Consider the following 18988-nt stretch of genomic DNA (forward strand, 5'->3'; position numbering starts at 1 on the left):
CCTCACCCTAATCCCAATTCTTAATGACCCACATGGGATTGGAGAAGAGAGAGAGATAAATTTCAGTTGTGATAAGTAATTGAAATATTGTGAATGTGTGTTACAGCAGTAAACCTATTCTGAGCAATACAGATAGGAACATGGATGTCTCCTCCCAATCTTTCTTTTAATCTCTGAAATATATTGCCAAAGTGAGAAGAGTTCTTGAGCCACAGAGATCCTACTATTCATTTGACAGTATAGTTGCTGAGCATTCTAGGGCATGGATAATCTAATGGATGAAAACCATGGAAATGCTGCAGAACCAAAAGAAGTTTTTGTTACCATATGGGACTGCCCTTAACATTTCTGAGCAGCATTTGATAAACTCAGTAAATGTGTCAAGCTATTTTTGTAATTCTTCTTACAAGAAAAGTCATGCTCTTTCACTTCCCTTATCACGAGATATTTTTTTCCAGGATTGAATTAATAGCTCTCCAACCTTACTAGGTAGATATGGAGGGAACTAAAATGAAGAACATAAGAGAAGATACAAATTTTATCTGGGACGACTCCCTGCACTTTTGGGTTGGGGTCACTCATTCACAATCATTCAGCAACTGTCTGTTGTACACAAGGCATAGTCTGAAGAGCTAAGAGCTGGAAAAAAAAAAAGTACAGTACCTGCTCTTAGGGAGCTTATAAAATAGGGGAGGGAAACAAAAAAGAGGAAACTTTAAATTGATGCAATGATGAGGACTATGTTAAGAGCAACTGCAAATCTACCTTACAAAGTGTCAGAGAAAGTTTTGCCACATATACGTCTTTCAAACCAAAAATTTGTAAGTTGGCTTTGAGTCTTCAACTCATACCTTTTCAAGACAAACCATCAAAATGTCTGGTCAGCTCAACCTCCACAGCATATCATAGCCTGGAATCTCTCTCCTGTGTGGCTGCCACTTGGGTCCAATCCACACTCCTACCCACTCTCCTGAAGCAGCTTTCTTGAGGGTCTCCCTGTTTTACATTGGCCCCCTGCACCCCATTTCACTTAGTCAGCCAGAGCCATCTCTTAAAAGTCATTGCTATACATTGTACCTGACCCTTGATAAACAGTAGTTTCTTAATACCTTGAGAAATAATACAATAAAATGAATGCTCCAGGTTCCAGACTTTTTGCCTCACTTCTGCCTCAGGATTTATGGTTTCCTCTCTGCCTGGAATGTCCTTTCCCTACCTTCATATTTCTGTTTCCTTCTTGACATTCTAGACTCAATTAAGCACCTTCTCCCCAGAGAATTCTCCTCTAACCTCCCTGCCAAAAGAAGTTTTCTGTCCCACCTCTTGATAACACATTTCATCACATTTGCATCAACACCAGCTATTTCTTTATTCAGTTGTTCATTGTCTCACCCCTCCCCTTCATCAGCCTTCCACCACACCGAATGTAAGCTCCAAGAGCAATTACACCGTTTAGTCAGTGCATCCTAACTACCTGGTACAGTGATGGGCTCACACTCGGCACTTGGAGAGTGAATGATGGGAAAAATTACGTTGAGATAAACTCTAAGCTGAAATGTGGAGAAGGTGTAGCAGTTTGCCTGATGAAAGGTAACGAAGTCATGGCGAACAGCATTTCCTGCAGGAGGAAAAGTACAGATGAAGACCCCTCAGAGGGGATCACATCAACTTCAGGCCTTTCTTTGTGGATGGAGCAGAGTGAAAAGGAAACAGTGAGAGATGAAATTGGAAAATGAATAAGGGCCAGCCGGTCAAGGACTAGCCGGGTCATTGTCGTGCAGAGAGCATCTAACTCGGTGTCTGACTTATAATAAGTACTCAACAAATATTGGTTGGATGAAATTAGACTCAGGTCTGTCTTCTAATAGCCATGAAGAGCCATCGATTGGTTTTAGGTAGGAACTGACAAGATCCTATTTGTGCTTTAGGAAGATCCCTTCAACTGCACTGTGGAGAAGGGTCCAGAAGAAAAGACTGGGTATTCACCGTGGTCATGCAGATGAGAGATGACAGCTGCAAGGGGGAGGCAAGGGCGGCACACAGGGAAAGGAAGGGTTAGACGTAAGAGGTTCTAGGGGAAGAATCCAGAAAGACATCTGAGTTTCTAGGAAGTAACATTTATTGAGAAAACACAGGTTTAGGAGGGAAAGACGAGTTAAATATCCTGCATACATGTTTCATTTAATGTAAGTAAAAGGTACTTTAAAAATTAGGCTTTATATGGAGGATGGAGGATGACTTTTATCTGTGATCAGTGTGATCTAGTGATCTAGTACTTTCATTCCAAAATCTGACACTGAGCGGTCAGGGCTGAAGAATATCAAGATGAATCAGGTGCAGGATGTGGGCCTTAGGAAGCTCGAAGGTTAAACAGAAATAAGGGTCTTCAGCCCACTTTTGTTTCTCTTTTTTCTTGAGTTTGTATTGTTGCTGTTGTTTGGGGAGGGGAAGTGGTGGGGAAGGAGGATGGGGAAGCATTGGTATAGCCCTTCAAAGCAAGTCCCTCTTTGGAATGAGGGTGGAGTAGAAGGGCCCTGGGGAACTGCTGACTTCCCTATGGGGATTCCAAAGCCAAAAAAGAGGAGGCTGGGAGTTGGTGATGCAAAACAGTAGACCATCTACCAGGTCAGGCTCAAAATGTCCCCAAACAGGGAACCCCTGACCAACATGGGTATGTTGTTTGAAAATAAAATTAAACATTCACAATCAATTGCTCATTGTTAAGTAAAAATAATCGAGCTATAGGCTACATGTATTATTAAGGCTGTTTGTGTCAAAAGAATCCCTATACATGTATATAAATATGTCCACATAAAAATATCTATGAGAATAAAGAAGAAAGTTAAGTGTGGTTGCCTCCAGCAAGGTGGAATGGGAATGTGATTATGGATAGGGCACTTAATTTTAATTTATAACTCCTGTATGATTTCATATGTTTAGCCTAACACTTTATTAGTTAAAAAAAAATAAAACACAAATCAACCAAGAAGCATCCACATATTTAATGTAAACTCAGGATTAAGATAATATTCTTCAAGATGAAACCACAGGGTCTTCATTATGAATTTTAATTATTTTGTATTTAGAAGAATAAGAAGAAATTGCTGAAGGGCTCTAGCATCTATTGGCCACACTCTACTTGAAAAGGATTATGCAAAACATTTCTCATCATCTTCTCATATTCTGGGGTATTAGTATTTGGATCTTCAAAGGAGAATTTGATGTTCAGAGACACTAATCTACCTGCCCAAGGTAGGAAACATCTGCTGAAATGTTTGTACCCAGGAAAGCATTTTTGCCATGCCAGTCTTTGGAAGTCAGAAGGGCAGCCATGTTTGTCTTCTTTCACCTATAGACAACCTTCTCCTGAGAAAGCCCTGCTTCTGGGAAGACTAACGGAAAACTCTACTAGGGCATAGGAAATAATATTTTAACTCTGTTCTTATGCCTTGATTTAACGTACATGAGTAATACTTTGCACTTAAGGAAAATCTTTTATCTGACTCTTTCAAGAGCAGAACAAAGGCAATTATTATCCACCCTCCTTCTTGATTGGAAAGGAAGATCTTAATCCCTAATTCGCCGACAGGGTGGCAGAAACTGCCAGGGATAAAGTGATTTATTGAAGGTCACACAATCAGTTTATGAAAGCCTCAAGAATAACTCCGAGAGCTCACGACAAAAGAGCAATTGCCTTAGACAGTTAGCAGCTGATTTCTCTATCCCAAGCACCATAGCCCACTCTTCCCCACGCACGTGCTAACTCTTGCTCTCCCTCCCCAGCATAAGTGGGATTTTTATGTAAAAGTACTTCTTCGAAAGTGTAGATCCCTATAATTTCCACTCAGTTCCCTTCATCTATTTTTAAAGGTCTGAGTCAATGTGTTCTCAAATTCTTCGAGTGGTGTAGAAAAGACCCATCAAAAACTCTCATCTCCTGCTGGATCCTTTGACCACAATATCAGACCTCTTGCAGAAATCAAGGGAAAGTTTGGTGCCACTCCTGGTAAAATAGTGAGGGTGGGGATTACCTGTACTGGAGACGTGACATCAGACCAAATTCAGCTGCTTCAGCTGCTGGTTCCAGGGGCTGCTGCCTCCTCACAAACACCACGGTGATGCCCACACCCTCCCATGACTCCCAGTAAACAATGTCCTTTTTAATCTCCTTGCCTTGAGTGCTGGGATGTGCAAAGGTGATGGATGGGACGTCCTGCCCATGATTATGCTACATTATTTAAGACCGCACTTTTGCGGACTAGAGAGATGCTCCCTTGCTGCCTTTGAGGACGTGAGCTGCCATGCTATGAGTCTGTGAGAGGATGGCCATTGACAAGGGACCACGGACAGCCTCTGGGAGATGAATAGCCCAGGCTGACAGCCAGCGAGAGAGTGGGGATCTCAGACATTAATGACGAGAAAATGAGTTCTACCAACAACCATGTGAGCTTGGAAGATGACCCCAGGATCCAGAAGGAAATGCAGCCTCACTGACACCTTGATTGTAGCTTGGCGAGACCCCAAAGAGAGGACCAGTAAAGTTATTTCTGACCCTCAAAACTGTGAGATAATGAATGTGTGATTTTTTAATCTGTGGTAATTTGTTACACACAATAGAAAACTAATACAAACATCCTTCATTTTTAGGTAAAAAGGATATTAACACAGAATTTTTAGGGATAAAGGACATTAATAAGTATTAAAGTGATATCTTTAGATACATATTTAGATATATTTAAATGTAATGGATACTTTGACCCATTATGACTTAAAGTAGCGAAAGAAAAGGAAGCAGGACAGATTTGGGACAGGAAGGAACCAAAGCACATAGGTCTAAGTATGTAAGTCTAATTACTTGCAAATACCTCTCATAATGTGCCCTAAAAAAATGGGAAGAATATGCTGCAAATTATTAATGAATAAGGTGAAATGTCAAAGAGGTATAGCCATATTAAAACTTAATGTCCCAGTAGACCATTCATGATCACACTGAACTGAGATTATGCTTTATTTTGAAAGAGAACAGTAAAGCATGTTTTTGAATCACATATATAGATACTTGTACGACCTTCTAGGTCTGTACTTCTTAAATGCAACCTCTGTTAATTGGCTATTAAAATGAGATTTTTTAAATTAGGAAAAAATTTTCTTTTTTAAAGGAGTACTGAGTTATCACCCATATTTAACTGAATCAGAATCATCAGAGGAAGACCTGTGACTCACCCACCCACCCAAAGGACCGCATAAGGTTCCCAAGTAGCCAGTCTAACCACTGCCATTTGACAGTACAGGACTCATCACAATTAGGTCGATCGTTTTTGTGATAGAAACACTTTATGACGAGGATCGCATGCATCTGGTTCAATGGTTTTCAGTCTTGCTGCCCACTATAATTACCTGGAGAACTTTATAAATCCTGATGCTCGAGCTCCTTCCCAGAGCAATTCCATCAGAATCAGCAAGCATATATCCGACTATCTGTACTTCTTAAAGCTCCCAGGATGATTGTAAAATGCAGCTAAGTTTGAGACTGTTGATGTGTCGGTAATATTTTGTATCTTTCTGCATCTTTTCTAATTCATAGTTGTGTAGCACAAAATCCAAAACACTGCTGGGAAGGTATGTAGGCCAACCATGAATGCCCCACTTTGATGGAAAACAAAACTGAAGTTGACCATTTGGGGCCGTTCTATAGTAAGTCCTTTTTGTTGAACTTCACATTTATTATCTTAATTTCTCAAAAAAGTGAAAATGAAATAGACAAAAATAAAACCTGTGCAGTGTAGGTTATCATTATTCCCATATGCACAGACAAGGACACACAGGCGCCTGATTCAGAGGGAGCTACCTAACCAAGTAAGATATGGAGCTGAATCTGAGTGACACCCACGCCTGTGGCATCTGCACTAGACCCATGGTTCTCAAAGTGTGGTCCCCAGACGAGCTACATCAGCAATACTTGGGAACTTAGGAGAAATGCAAACGCCCTGCCCCTATCTCAGACCTCCTGTATGATAATCTTTCAGGCTGGGGTCCAGCTATCTGTGTTTTAACAAGCCCTTCAGGTGATTCTGGGACACATTAAAGGTTGAGACCCACTCTACTATATTCTCCATTTTTATCAGCTGCCTACTTTTGGAAATAGTTCAGCATGTGGTTCAGCAGAGAAAGAAAAATGTGGGGATTACTCAGTGGGTAAGACAGGGAGAGGTGCTGAGATATTTCTCTCACTCTCTTCCCTTTCTCCTCTTCCCCATTTATATGAGCAATCTATTGGAAATACGGAAATGCTACCAAGATATTATTCTGGAAAAAGGCTGAAGGACTCTGGTCATCCCTACTAGCAGGGGTACCTGCCGTGTTGAGCCACTATCATATAAATGTGACTATTTTAAGATGTTGATGAATAGTATGTCCTTTTAATAAAAATAGGGGGAGTTTCAAAAGGTTTTGTTATAAATGAGTAATCCAGTTGGTTCCATGGAAATGGGTATTTTTCAATCTTAAGGGCTTGAAATAATCAGGGCTCAGGAAACCAAGGATAGTTGGTTTGGTTTCTCTAATGCTGAGCTGGTGCGCGTTGCTGTCATCCTGCAAAACACGAGTGCCACTGCCCTGATTTTGTACCTCTCCTGATAAATTTTAGGGTTATACATTTAACTAGGGGAGAATTACAAACAGTAAAAGACCCTTCTCGTTGGATTCATTAGAGATAATATTTTCTGAGCAAACTGTCAAGTCCTTTCTTTTAAAGAGGTATATAAAATATGCTTTGGGCACATTCTGATCTGTTGGAAATTTATTTCTTGAGTTGGAGTGGGGGGATAGAAAAATGAAAAAGAGAGAAGAGAAAAAAATAGAGAAAAGATGGAAAGGGAGGAAGTAGAAGAAAGGAGACAAGACTGACGGGAGAAGGGACCAAGGAGGTAAAAAAGGAGGGAGAGGAGGGAGGAAAGGAGAAGGAGAGATGGGGTCAGAAGGGTAGGACAAGGGAAAAGAAGAGGAAAAGGAGAAAAGGAAGAAAAGAGGACAAATAAGCAAATAAATAAATAAATAAAAGCAGTAATGCAGACTTTGGAGCCTGAGCAACTTTCTGTGAATTGCTACTTGGGAAAGATGTTGCAGAAATGCTTGCTTGGAAGGCTCACGATGGCAGTCATCATGATTCCAATCTGCAATGAACGGGAGGAAAGGCAGTTGGTTCCCAGGTGGAGAGACCTACAGTGACAGTGATGGAGTAACAATGTAGTAGCATTTGAGAAATACAGGGATGCTTAGAGGTTGCACTGAGTTCTCCTTATTCGACCAACAGCCGTGTTGGATCTGATGTACAATCCAATGTTACAACGAAAAATGTTTGCTTATTATAAGATCCCTGAATTACAGCAAAGAAATTTGGATGCTCACGTGGATTCATCTGAAGTTCTATTCTGTGTGATCAGCCTTCCCTCAGCATTTACTTTCAGCCGAAACTTGGTCTTTCTCACCTCCTCTCCTTCCCCATCCTTGCCATTCAGCAGCTTGTGCTGTCGGCATGGTTACAACTTATCATTCTCTAGCCTAATTTTTAAAGTCCCTTTCCTTCAGCCATGTTTATCTATACATGTCACTTTGATACATCACACATCAAGATTCCTTTTGCTGGGAGTCCTCTGTGGTGGGATGGGCCCCCCACCTTCATTCTATCTCCCCGCTTCCCACCCACTTTACCCCACAAAGGCCTAGGTGTTGGCAGAGAACTAGGTTTCAGAGTAACGGAAGGAGAAAAATTTAGAAAGACCAGGCAAGGAGTGGAAATGGGATAAATGTGAGGAGCAGCAATGGGATAAAGACCCCAATGAGTCAGCGAGACTGGTGGAAGGTTGTGGGAGACATGCATGACAGCACCCTACAAAAAGATTCTGAAAAGTCAAATAGTGTTACAGATTCTCTGAGTAAAATTTTGTGTGGATACCACAGAGAGGCATAATTTCTCATCTTGTATGCATGAGGTTGGGTAGAGGAGAAACTGAGGGGGTCACATTCAAAGAGGTTGGAATTAGCAGAAATCTTTGGACACTATAGATTTTACAGGCTGTGGAGCTGGGCTGTTAGAGAATGGATTTGAAGTGGATCAAAGCAATTTAATTTGGATCTCAAGAGGCACCTATAGCTACTATGGTTTATATCTGTGTATGAATATAATAATTTTGGGCAGTGTATGCAATTTGATGCACAGCCATTTTATACTTTTAGGGATGAATTACTTTCAAATAAATTAATGACAGCAGGTCTTTTCTCCATATGCAGACCATGAGCTCCTTGAAGACAGAAGTAAATCCCCTCTGGATTTTGAATAACTTGCAGTATTTAGCTTAATATTGAGCACATACCAAATGTTCCATAAGAGTGTGCAGTAGGCCACCCATTGTCTCTCACCCTTACCTTCTCCTGTGCATGAATTATCACTCCTTCTGAACATGAGTTGCTCAGGAAAGAGAATCATAGACACACGGGGATCACAGGGAACTGAATATAAGGACTACTTACAGACACCTATGGGTTAGAGTCATTGGTAGCATGGTCTTTTAGAGACTTTCAAGCCTATGGTAACTTTTCTCCAATGCTAGGAAAGGAGTTAGTCTATACCAAGATACAGGTCAAGCACCAGACTATAGTTTAAAAATAAAGAGACAATTGGAACTTATTAAAATTATGTCATTGTAGCCAAAAAGAAAAAAATATTACCAACTAAGAACTGAATTGAGTAACCCTTTTTTTTTCCATAATCATTCCTGTTTAATGTGCACTACATTGCATGAGGCTTGTGTGCCAAAATGAATCAAAGGTCAAATGGATAGTGACATTATTCACATTAGGAATGATCAGTATGAAATTTGCGTATGACTGGGCTCTCACAGAAGGTATATTTTCCCTCTTTGTCTCTTCTCAATGTTTCTCTGAGAATATTGTGAAGGTGAAATAAAAGAGCAAGTTCTTACATTCTTAAATCCTCTGTAAAGAATCTGGAGCTCCTTCTTGGTAAATTTGCTCTGGGCTTCCAGAAGCTCAAGAGCTTCAGGCCGATGCCTGACGGTGGCCATTTCCAGCTCATCTTCTACACTATCTGTGGAGAAAAACCAAAGAAAACCTTAGGAACAGCCCATGCTCACCAATGCTTATACACAACAACATAGGGAAGCAGAATGAAATGTTTACTGGGTATCTGTGGTTTTTCCAGACGAGGGATTTCACACCACCATTAATAGATTTACATTTCTCAGAGTTCACAGCATTAAACTAAGACAATTGTTTTCCACACATTATAATCATTAGACATTACAATACCAGAATTTTTATAGTACAGTTTGAAAAATGTAAAAACATCATGAACAGTCTTTAAATCTGGAATTTGTGTGTATATACCAAGTACTAGTTATAAAGGTGGAATTTTAGTTCAATAACAATCAATACCACCCTATAGATCAGGTAACCATGAGATAGGACTCTACTATAGTCTCCCAGTATTCCACAGAAGTCAAATATTTCTCCTGGAGCTACAAATAAAGTATCTAGATCAGATGCAGAAATGAGTAAATTAATCAGCACCCAGTTTGACTGGCATAAATTCAGTCCTCAAAAATGTACACTGGATGGACTTCATTCTCGGGAAATTTCTGGCTAGACACTACTTTGCAGCCAAGGGAGTCCATAGCTACAGATAAATCCTAAAATGTACTTTGCTTTGTGATTTATGTTTATAGTATAACTTCTCAATGATGTTCTATGCAAAACGAATTTTGTGTCCATGTAAACTTGGGAAATGCTGTAAATGTTAACATAATTTGGGAGCAAAACAGTGGGATATAAAGCTTTGAGAGGACTTCCAACAAAGAATTCTGTTTAATTTTGTTTATCCACCTGACACCAAAGGTATTTGTCTGTAGAACCCTTTCTCCCCACAAGTAACACTTGTTAACATCTACATATTTGTCCTAAGGTCATGTAGAAACCATGTTTGGAGGTGTTGGGTTATATTAGGATCTGTGAGTTCAGGTCTCAAAGAACAGCATCCTTAATTAATTTTGGCTTCTTTGCAGCAGGGCTCAATGGATGCCTAAGGAATTCTTCCTGCTGTAGTCCACCCCACGCCTTAGCTGCGGATTACATCAGGAACAGAAGCATCCAGGCCCAGGACTGGAGTCATGGCTTCCCTCCATTCCTGCCTTCCCGTCAGCTACAGATTCCCAACTCAGGTGATGCTCAGGAGTGCAGCTATTTGTCATCAACCCCTGTCCCAGGGCCACCAGCACTGCCAATTCTGTGCCTCATGTGTCAGTTGGGAGTGTAGCCATTGTTGCTAACATTCACTTCATTTTGATACTAAAGGGTGCCTTTCACTCATACCGTACCCACTTACTGCCCTGCCTCACTGAGTGCAGTGGGGGGGCCAGAGCTCTCACGTGGCAGGGAAAAGGCAGTCACTGCAGCTCTAATCTTGGCATGTCCTAGATTAGTTCACCAAAGACCAATCATAGTGATGAAATAAACACTTGAAGCAGTTGTATTTGTCAAAATGAGGAAGAGGCAATGAAAGCAAACAATGGCATTATACCTTCATATTATAGTAGCTTATTTTGGAATGGTGATGGATGAATAAGAAAAATAAAGGGGTATGAAAAGATGGGAAGGCCAAGAATGAACTCTGAGGTGATGAGGATAAAACTGATGAGAAAGTAAGTGGGTGTGCACCTAATGGATGTGCAAGGAGCTCAAAGGCCCTGAGAGAAGGCAGTTAGGCATTAACAAACTGATCTCAGTCTGGGATTTATGGGGAAGATCAAAAAAGCCAAATTGTGGTTCCTTCAATTTCCTCCTGCATTCCCTGGAACAAATAGGTTGATTCTATTCAGTGGGTCCTGAGCTAGAGAGGATGAAGGTAGACGGTGTTCCCTGCAGCTGCCCCTGAGGCAACGAACTGGACTGTGTTGTACTTGTAGCTGCCAATGGAGAAAGAAATGCCATGGAACAGAACTTAATGTAAATAGACAAAAGCAGATAGAAAGACTGCTTTCTTGAAAAATATCTTGATGTCAGCTTCTTTTGAATCATTCACAGTATAATTTCCTCATCTTAAAATATTTCTCTTCCTTTTTTCTACCTGTTGAAATGTATATATCCTTTGTGATACAATTAAATTATCACCTCCTCTCTGAAGCCTTTCTGGATTGCTCCATCATGCAGAACTGATGGCTCCCTGGTCAGCATTCTCACACCTCACCTACCTCTCACACAGCATGTAAAACATAAGACTATGATTTGTTCATGCCATCTTCCCCGTTGTGAAGTCCTTAAAGACAGAAACGATGTCTTACAGATCTATAAATCCTCTGGATCTAACATGGAGTGGGGACCCCCATAGTCACTCAGGAATTATTTGCAAATGAATGAATCATTTAATAACAAATGATGTTGCTGCTAAAATTTCCATTCCTCTGGAGCTCCTTGAACCTTGGCCGCCCTCTAGAAAATTATTTCTCAAACTGAGGTTTGTGGACTGTTAGTGGGCTTTAAATGGCTTCTTTAGAATGACTGCTTTCTCTGCATTGTTCAGAGAAACACAGCATAGGCAAAAGTAGAGGAAATTTTAATCAGATTTTCTGAGCAGTCTTTCAATCATAGCATAACCTCCTTTAGACCTAGTGACCCTTCCATTGGGAAAAAAACAAAACAGCACATTAATTTCTTGGCCTTTGTAACCACGCAGCCGGAACCACATTACTGACACTGTTTTTCCTCCAGCTGTTGCAGGCATGCAAGTGCGGAGGTGAGACGAAAGACCCAGGGCCAGGGGGTCAGTGTAATTGAATTAAGTGTGTGTCATAGGCTGAGTATCATGTGCAATATTCAAAGTGCCACACTCCCAGCGTCTGCCTCTTGTTTTGCCAGCTGACTGGTACCTTACTTCTTAATGACTCCTACCTGCCAAAGGGCTGTTTCTATTTCTGGGAGTCTGACAGCCTCTAAAAACATATCCCAAATCATCAGCAATCACCAGCAGAAGTTTAAAAAGCAACATCGCCTAACCTAATCAAGACTGATTTCTGGAGGCAAAGTCTGTGGCAAGTACAGCATGATTCTGCACAGGGCTGTGAAATTCATGAGGTGGCTCAGCCCCATGTAAAAGCCTGCATTTGGGGGGATTTTAACACAGTACTTAACATTCATTGAGCTCCTGTTACATGCCAGGAGATGGGCTAGGTGCTCTATTGAAATAATTCTTAACCTCACAATACATGCACAATGCAGTATAATTGGCCCTTTTTGACACAGGTGGATACTCAGTCTCACAAAAATGAAGAAATGAGTGGCTGGATGACACAGAGGAGAAAAGATAAAGAATTTACGCCCAAGTCTTTGATTCCAAGCCTTACGTTTTTTCTATTTTGCCACATTCTCTTTCAATACCAACAGAAATACCAATGATACAAACAATATTTTTATCTCTTCTCTTCTCCTGCACTGTCAGATGTCCCAGAAAAGTTGGCTGGATCCACTGGGTCCAACTCCTACCTTCCACTCTCACCTTAACCGATTGCAATCTGACTTTTGGCTCTGTGCTGGGTTGCACTGTATCCCTCTAGTAATTGTATGTTGAAGGCCTCTCGATATGACTGTATTTGGAGATATTGCTTTTAAGGAGGTAATTAGGTTAAATGAGATCATAAGGTGGGACCCTAATCCAATACAAGTAATGCGTTTTAGGACAAGAGAGAGAGACACCAAGGATGCATATGGACAGAGAAAAAGCAATGTGAAGACACAGGCAGCAGCCATCTGCAAGCATCCCAGGAAACCAACCCTGCTGGCACCTTGATTTTGGAGTTCCAGCCTCTAGATCCGTGAGAAAATAAATTTCTCTTGTTTAGGCCACCCAGCCTGTGGCATGTTGTTACGGCAGCCCTAATAAATGAATGCATCCACCTGTATTGAAATCAACACACGGCACTAATACAAAGCAGGTCTTGTTATTCACAGTTTGCCCAGTGAAAGCTGGGCAATGTGCTAGCCAATCATATCATTTAATCTTTACAGCACCCTTCAACAAAGGAATTATCATTGCCATTTTATAGGCAAGAACATTGAGGCTTAGAAATTCTAACTCAATCAAGTTCAAATAGCTAGGTGGTAATGAAGGAGACAGTTATCTTTAGCACCCTGAAGTCCAAAAGTTTACACATTCTGCCGAGACTGTTAACAAAACCACCACCCCATAGAGATATTTTGCTCTAAGCCTGGCTGTGTGCTATCTCATTCTAATACTGACAAATCCTGTGAGATATCTATTGTTGTCCTTATTTTACAAGGAATATACTGGGACTCACAGAGCTTAACTAACTTACTCAAGGTCACATAGCTAGTGAGTGACAGTGCTGGGATCTGATCCCTGGCTTTTTAACACCAAAGATCATGAGCTTAGTCAACGTGCTCTTTTCAGAGAGGGTAACAGTTATACATTTTGGTCCAAACTCTTAGGGGAAAAATAATTTAAATCACAAGCAGGCTGCCACTGAATCCCCAGTGCCTCAGGAGAAACGTGCCTCTGTGCCTGAGGTCACTGTGATGGTAGTTGACGCGGTATTGATTAGAAACGGCATGTTACCACTGAGAAATGAAGGTTTGGTGGGGGTGGGGTGGTGGAGGGGCTTATCTGGTATTAAAACCAGAACTAGGTGGGCCTCCAGCCTCCTAAACTATTTCCAGCCCTCTGCCGAGGTGCACCTGCTAGGAAGTCTTGCTGAGTTGCTCATTCCAGGGCTGCCTTTGCATCCTGAGACATACTAAATACAAATAGGATTTTAATTCATGTATCTCTTAACAGATTTAATTTTAATCAGATGACAAATTCCCAAACCCAGACACCCTTAAGCTTCCTGGCTGCCTCTTTTTGTTCTGTTCCTTAGATTAAATGCTCTGAAGGCCAAGGTTTGTCCTTAATCTGAGTTAACAGTCCCCTCGGGCCATGACACAGTTGCGCTAGAAATTGGAATCCAAATCATCTGGAACAACAGAATGAGTTTTAAAAATAGGCATCTTTCTCCCCTTTCTCACAAATGTTCTTAAAATACAGCAGAAGCTTATTACAGCCCATCTCGTAATTATGCAAATTTGGCTCTCTCTGAGGTCAAACCAAACTCCTGAGAGCAGAACAAAAAACAGGACATATTGTTTTACAAATATGAGTGTGAGGTCTGCTTTCCAGACACACGTCTGGAAACAAGGCCTGTAATGCTGACATAAAATTATTTCATGAATAATGTTACTGCTTTGGGCAAGTTGGTTTAGAACCCAGGCCGGGCACCCAGAGATAAGTCCTTGTCTCCCTATATGTAGCATATGGAGCACTGAGGCTGTTGCCTTGTTTTTCCACCAAGGCCAGGCCGGACTGCCGGCTGTATCAGTCTCACAGTACCTGGTCTGGCACACTAAAAATGCTCAGCAAAAAATTCTGAAATCAATAAACTCAAAGCATCCCCAGCGTAGTGGGTGTTGTCTACCAGGAGGTCTATTTCTCAATACAACATGACCCTTCCTTTAAAAAAAGTGTCCATTTTCCATTATAAAAAGATCATAAATACTGTAACTTTGAAATCTTATTTAACTTGAAATTGATTTGTCTAGCCAAAGATTCAGCTGGCTTGACTTAACATTGCTTTATCTCATTTATAAAAATATCCTCTGCGGCTTTACTCCTAATGCGTACCCTTTACTAAATTGGTTTAATAGTGACTTGATCCATATGGCAATAACATCATGCTGAGGATGGTTACTTTCTTTTTTTTTTTAAAGAATTATTTTTTATTGAAGGGTAGTTGACGCACAGTATTACATTACATTAGTTTCAAGTGTACAACACAGTGGTAGAACATTTATATACATGATTCTAGGTTCCAGCTATCACCCTACCAAGCTGTTACAATATCTTGACTATATTCCTTATGCTATACATTACATCCCGGTTACTTATTTATTTTACCATTGGAAGTCTGTCCTTTTTTTTTTTTTTTTTTTTTTTTGTGAGGGCATCTCTCATATTTATTGATCAAATGGTTGTTAACGACAATAAAATTCTGTATAGGGGAGTCAATGCTCAATGCACAATCATTAATCCACCCCAAGCCTAATTTTCGTCAGTCTCCAATCTTCTGAGGCATAACAAACAAGTTCTTACATGGAGAACAAATTCTTACATAATGAATAAGTTACATAGTGAACAGTACAAGGGCAGTCATCACAGAAACTTTCGGTTTTGCTCATGCATTATGAACTATAAACAGTCAGTTCAAATATGAATACTGATTTGGTTTTTATACTTGATTTATATGTGGATACCACATTTCTCTCTTTATTATTATTATTTTTAATAAAATGCTGAAGTGCTAGGTAGATACAAGATAAAGGTAGAAAACATAGTTTAGTGTTGTAAGAGAGCAAATGTAGATGATCAGGTGTGTGCCTGTAGACTATGTGTTAATCCAAGCTAGACCAGGGCAATAAAACATCCACGTATGCAGAAGATTTCTCTCAGAACGGGAGGGGGGGTGAGGTTCTAAGCCTCACCTCTGTTGATCCCCAATTTCTCACCTGATGGCCCCCCTGCGACTGTGCCTGTCTTAGGTTGTTCCTCCCTTGAGGAATCTTACCTGTCTCTGGCTAACCAGTCATCTTCCGGGGCCATACAGGGAAATGTGAAGTTGGTAAGTGAGAGGGAAGCCTTATTGTTTGAAAAGGTTAGCTTTTTACTTCTTTGCATATTTATGCCCTGTGGCTTCTATGCCCAGCATTTGTCTTGAGGTATCTTTACCACTTGGAAGAATTATGATACTCGGTAAATTTGATATGAGGCACGAATTCTATTTAAGGGTTGTAATTAGGAAGGAAGAAGAAAAGCTATACAAGTAGCAGGCGGAAGAAAACATGGGAAGATTGATTATTTCTTTGACATATCTTCTTGTAGAGTAACTTCAGCATATATAGGTTTTAAGGTACTACTTAAATTGCACACACACATTAACATAATGGGAGTATAGTTACATAACCAAAGCATATCTGTAATTACCAGCCATCTCCAGTGAAACCAAGAAAACCAGTTAGGCACCTTAGGCATTTGTGAAAACTTATCTATGATATGGTGAATATTGTCCAACTGAACTTGAACAGTCTGAGAGAAATCAGACTAATTAAAACAACCCATTCCTGGGGAATGTTAACATCTCTTATGTTCTTTTAACAGTAAATAGTCTGCAGTTGTAAGATTTTGGAGCACTACAATTTGCACTTCTCCTAATTCTTGGTTGAGTTCCAACAGTATAGATCCAGTCAAATTTATTGTTTTACTGTATGCACAGGCCAGCTTAGATATCTCCTTCCTCATTCCCATGGCAAGTCCAGGAGCTGGTGGGATGAGCGCATCTACAGCTGTAGCAGTGCGTGGATCTTTGTTGGAGTTTTTTGATTATCATCTTCTGGCATGAGTCTTCCAGAGAGTGCTGATGTTGGAAGTTCTCTTTCATATCGTATCTTAGTTCATTTTCGGGGTAGCCCAATTAGGCTTTGATCCTCTGTATAAACACAAACAGACCCTTTGCCTACACTTTTATATGCCCTTTATACCCTTGTGTAGAACTCATTGGAGGTTACCACACAGGAACTGCCCTTTTTTTTTTGTTTTGTTTTGTTTTGCTTTGTTTTTGGTATCACTAATCTACACTTACATGACGAATATTATGTTTACTAGGCTCTCCCTTATACCAGGTCTCCCCTATAAACCCCTTTACAGTCACTGTCCATCAGCATAGCAAAATGTTGTAGAATCACTACTTGCCTTCTCTGTGTTGTACAGCCCTCCCTTTTCTCCTACCCCCCATGCATGTTAATCTTAATACCCCCCTACTTCTCCCCCACCTTATCCCTCCCTACCCACCCATCCTCCCCAGTCCCTTTCCCTTTGGTACCTGTTAGTCCATTCTTGAGTTCTGTGATTCTGGTGCTGTTTTGTTCCTTAAGTTTTTCCTTTGTTCTTATATTCCACAGATAAGTGAAATCATTTGGTATTTCTCTTTCTCCTCTTGGCTTGTTTCACTGAGCATAATACCCTCCAGCTCCATCCATGTTGCTGCAAATGATTGGATTTGCCATTTTCTTATGGCTGAGTAGTATTCCATTGTGTATATGTACCACATCTTCTTTATCCATTCATCTATTGATGGACATTTAGGTTGCTTCCAATTCTTGGCTATTGTAAATAGTGCTGCGATAAACATAGGGGTGCATCTGTCTTTCTCAAACTTGATTGCTGCGTTCTTAGGGTAAATTCTTAGGAGTGGAATTCCTGGGTCAAATGGTAAGTCTGTTTTGAGCATTTTGATGTACCTCCACACCGCTTTCCACAATGGTTGAACTAACTTACATTCCCACCAGCAGTGTAGGAGGGTTCCCCTTTCTCCACAGCCTCGCCAACATTTGTTGTTGTTTGTCTTTTGGATGGTAGCCATCCTTACTGGTGTGAGGTGATACCTCATTGTAGTTTTAATTTGCATTTCTCTGATAATTAGCGATGTGGAGCATCTTTTCACGTGTCTGTTGGCCATCTGTATTTCTTTTTTGGAGAACTGTCTGTTCAGTTCCTCTGCCCATTTTTTAATTGGGTTATTTGTTTTTTGTTTGTTGAGGTGTGTGAGCTCTTTATATATTCTGGATGTCAGCCTTTATCGGATGTGTCATTTTCAAATATATTCTCCCATACTGTAGGGATCCTTTTTGTTCTATTGATGGTGTCTTTTGCTGTACAGAAGCTTTTCAGCTTAATATAGTCCCACTTACTCATTTTTGCTGTTGTTTTCCTTGCCTGGGGAGATATGTTCAAGAAGAGGTCACTCATGTTTATGTCTAAGAGGTTTTTGCCTATGTTTTCTTCCAAGAGTTTAATGGTTTCATGGCTTACATTCAGGTCTTTGATCCATTTTGAGTTTACTTTTGTATATGGGGTTAGACAATGGTCCAGTTTCATTCTCCTACATGTAGCTGTCCAGTTTTGCCAGCACCACCTGTTGAAGAGACTGTCATTTCGCCATTGTATGTCCATGGCTCCTTTATCAAATATTAATTGTCCATATATGTCTGGGTTAATGTCTGGAGTCTCTAGTCTGTTCCATTGGTCTGTGGCTCTGCTCTTGTGCCAGTACCAAATTGTCTTGATTACTATGGCTTTATAGTAGAGCTTGAAGTTGGGGAGTGAGATCCCCCCTACTTTATTCTTCTTTCTCAGGATTGCTTTCGCTATTCGGGGTCTTTGGTGTTTCCATATGAATTTTTGAATTATTTGTTCCAGTTCATTGAAGAATGTTGCTGGTAGTTTCATAGGGATTGCATCAAATCTGTATATTGCTTTGGGCAGGACGGCCATTTTGACGATATTAATTCTTCCTAGCCACGAGCATGGGATGAGTTTCCATCTGTTAGTGTCCCCTTTAATTTCTCTTAAGAGTGACTTGTAGTTTTCAGTGTATAAGTCTTTCACTTCTTTGGTTAGGTTTATTCCTAGGTATTTTATTTTTTTTGATGCAATTGTGAATGGAGTTGTTTTCCTGATTTCTCTTTCTGTTGGTTCATTGTTAGTATATAGGAAAGCCACAGATTTCTGTGTGTTGATTTTGTATCCTGCAACTTTGCTGTATTCCGATATCAGTTCTAGTAGTTTTGGGGTGGAGTCTTTAGGGTTTTTTATGTACAGTATCATGTCATCTGCAAATAGTGACAGTTTAACTTCTTCTTTACCAATCTGGATTCCTTGTATTTCTTTATTTTGTCTGATTGCCGTGGCTAGGACCTCCAGTACAATGTTAAATAACAGTGGGGAGAGTGGGCATCCCTGTCTAGTTCCCGATCTCAGAGGAAATGCTTTCAGCTTCTTGCTGTTCAATATAATGTTGGCTGTGGGTTTATCATA

The 18988-nt window shown here is 40.5% G+C and overlaps 1 protein-coding gene across 3 annotated transcripts in view; it reads right to left on the minus strand.

The window, feature by feature from the left end:
- The window catches only part of KCNIP4 (potassium voltage-gated channel interacting protein 4), a 548447-nt gene that overhangs the window by 116627 nt on the left and 412832 nt on the right, over positions 1-18988 (minus strand). For 2 of the 3 annotated variants that reach the window (XM_036921018.2, XM_036921017.2), the window contains exon 2: positions 8982-9106. In XM_036921018.2, the coding sequence (XP_036776913.1) occupies positions 8982-9106 (125 nt within the window). The remainder of the gene's footprint in view (positions 1-8981; positions 9107-18988) is intronic. The other variant, XM_057502132.1, reaches the window with a different exon arrangement.

Source organism: Manis pentadactyla, chromosome 5 (genome assembly GCF_030020395.1).
Source record: "Manis pentadactyla isolate mManPen7 chromosome 5, mManPen7.hap1, whole genome shotgun sequence".
Lineage (NCBI taxonomy): Eukaryota > Metazoa > Chordata > Mammalia > Pholidota > Manidae > Manis > Manis pentadactyla.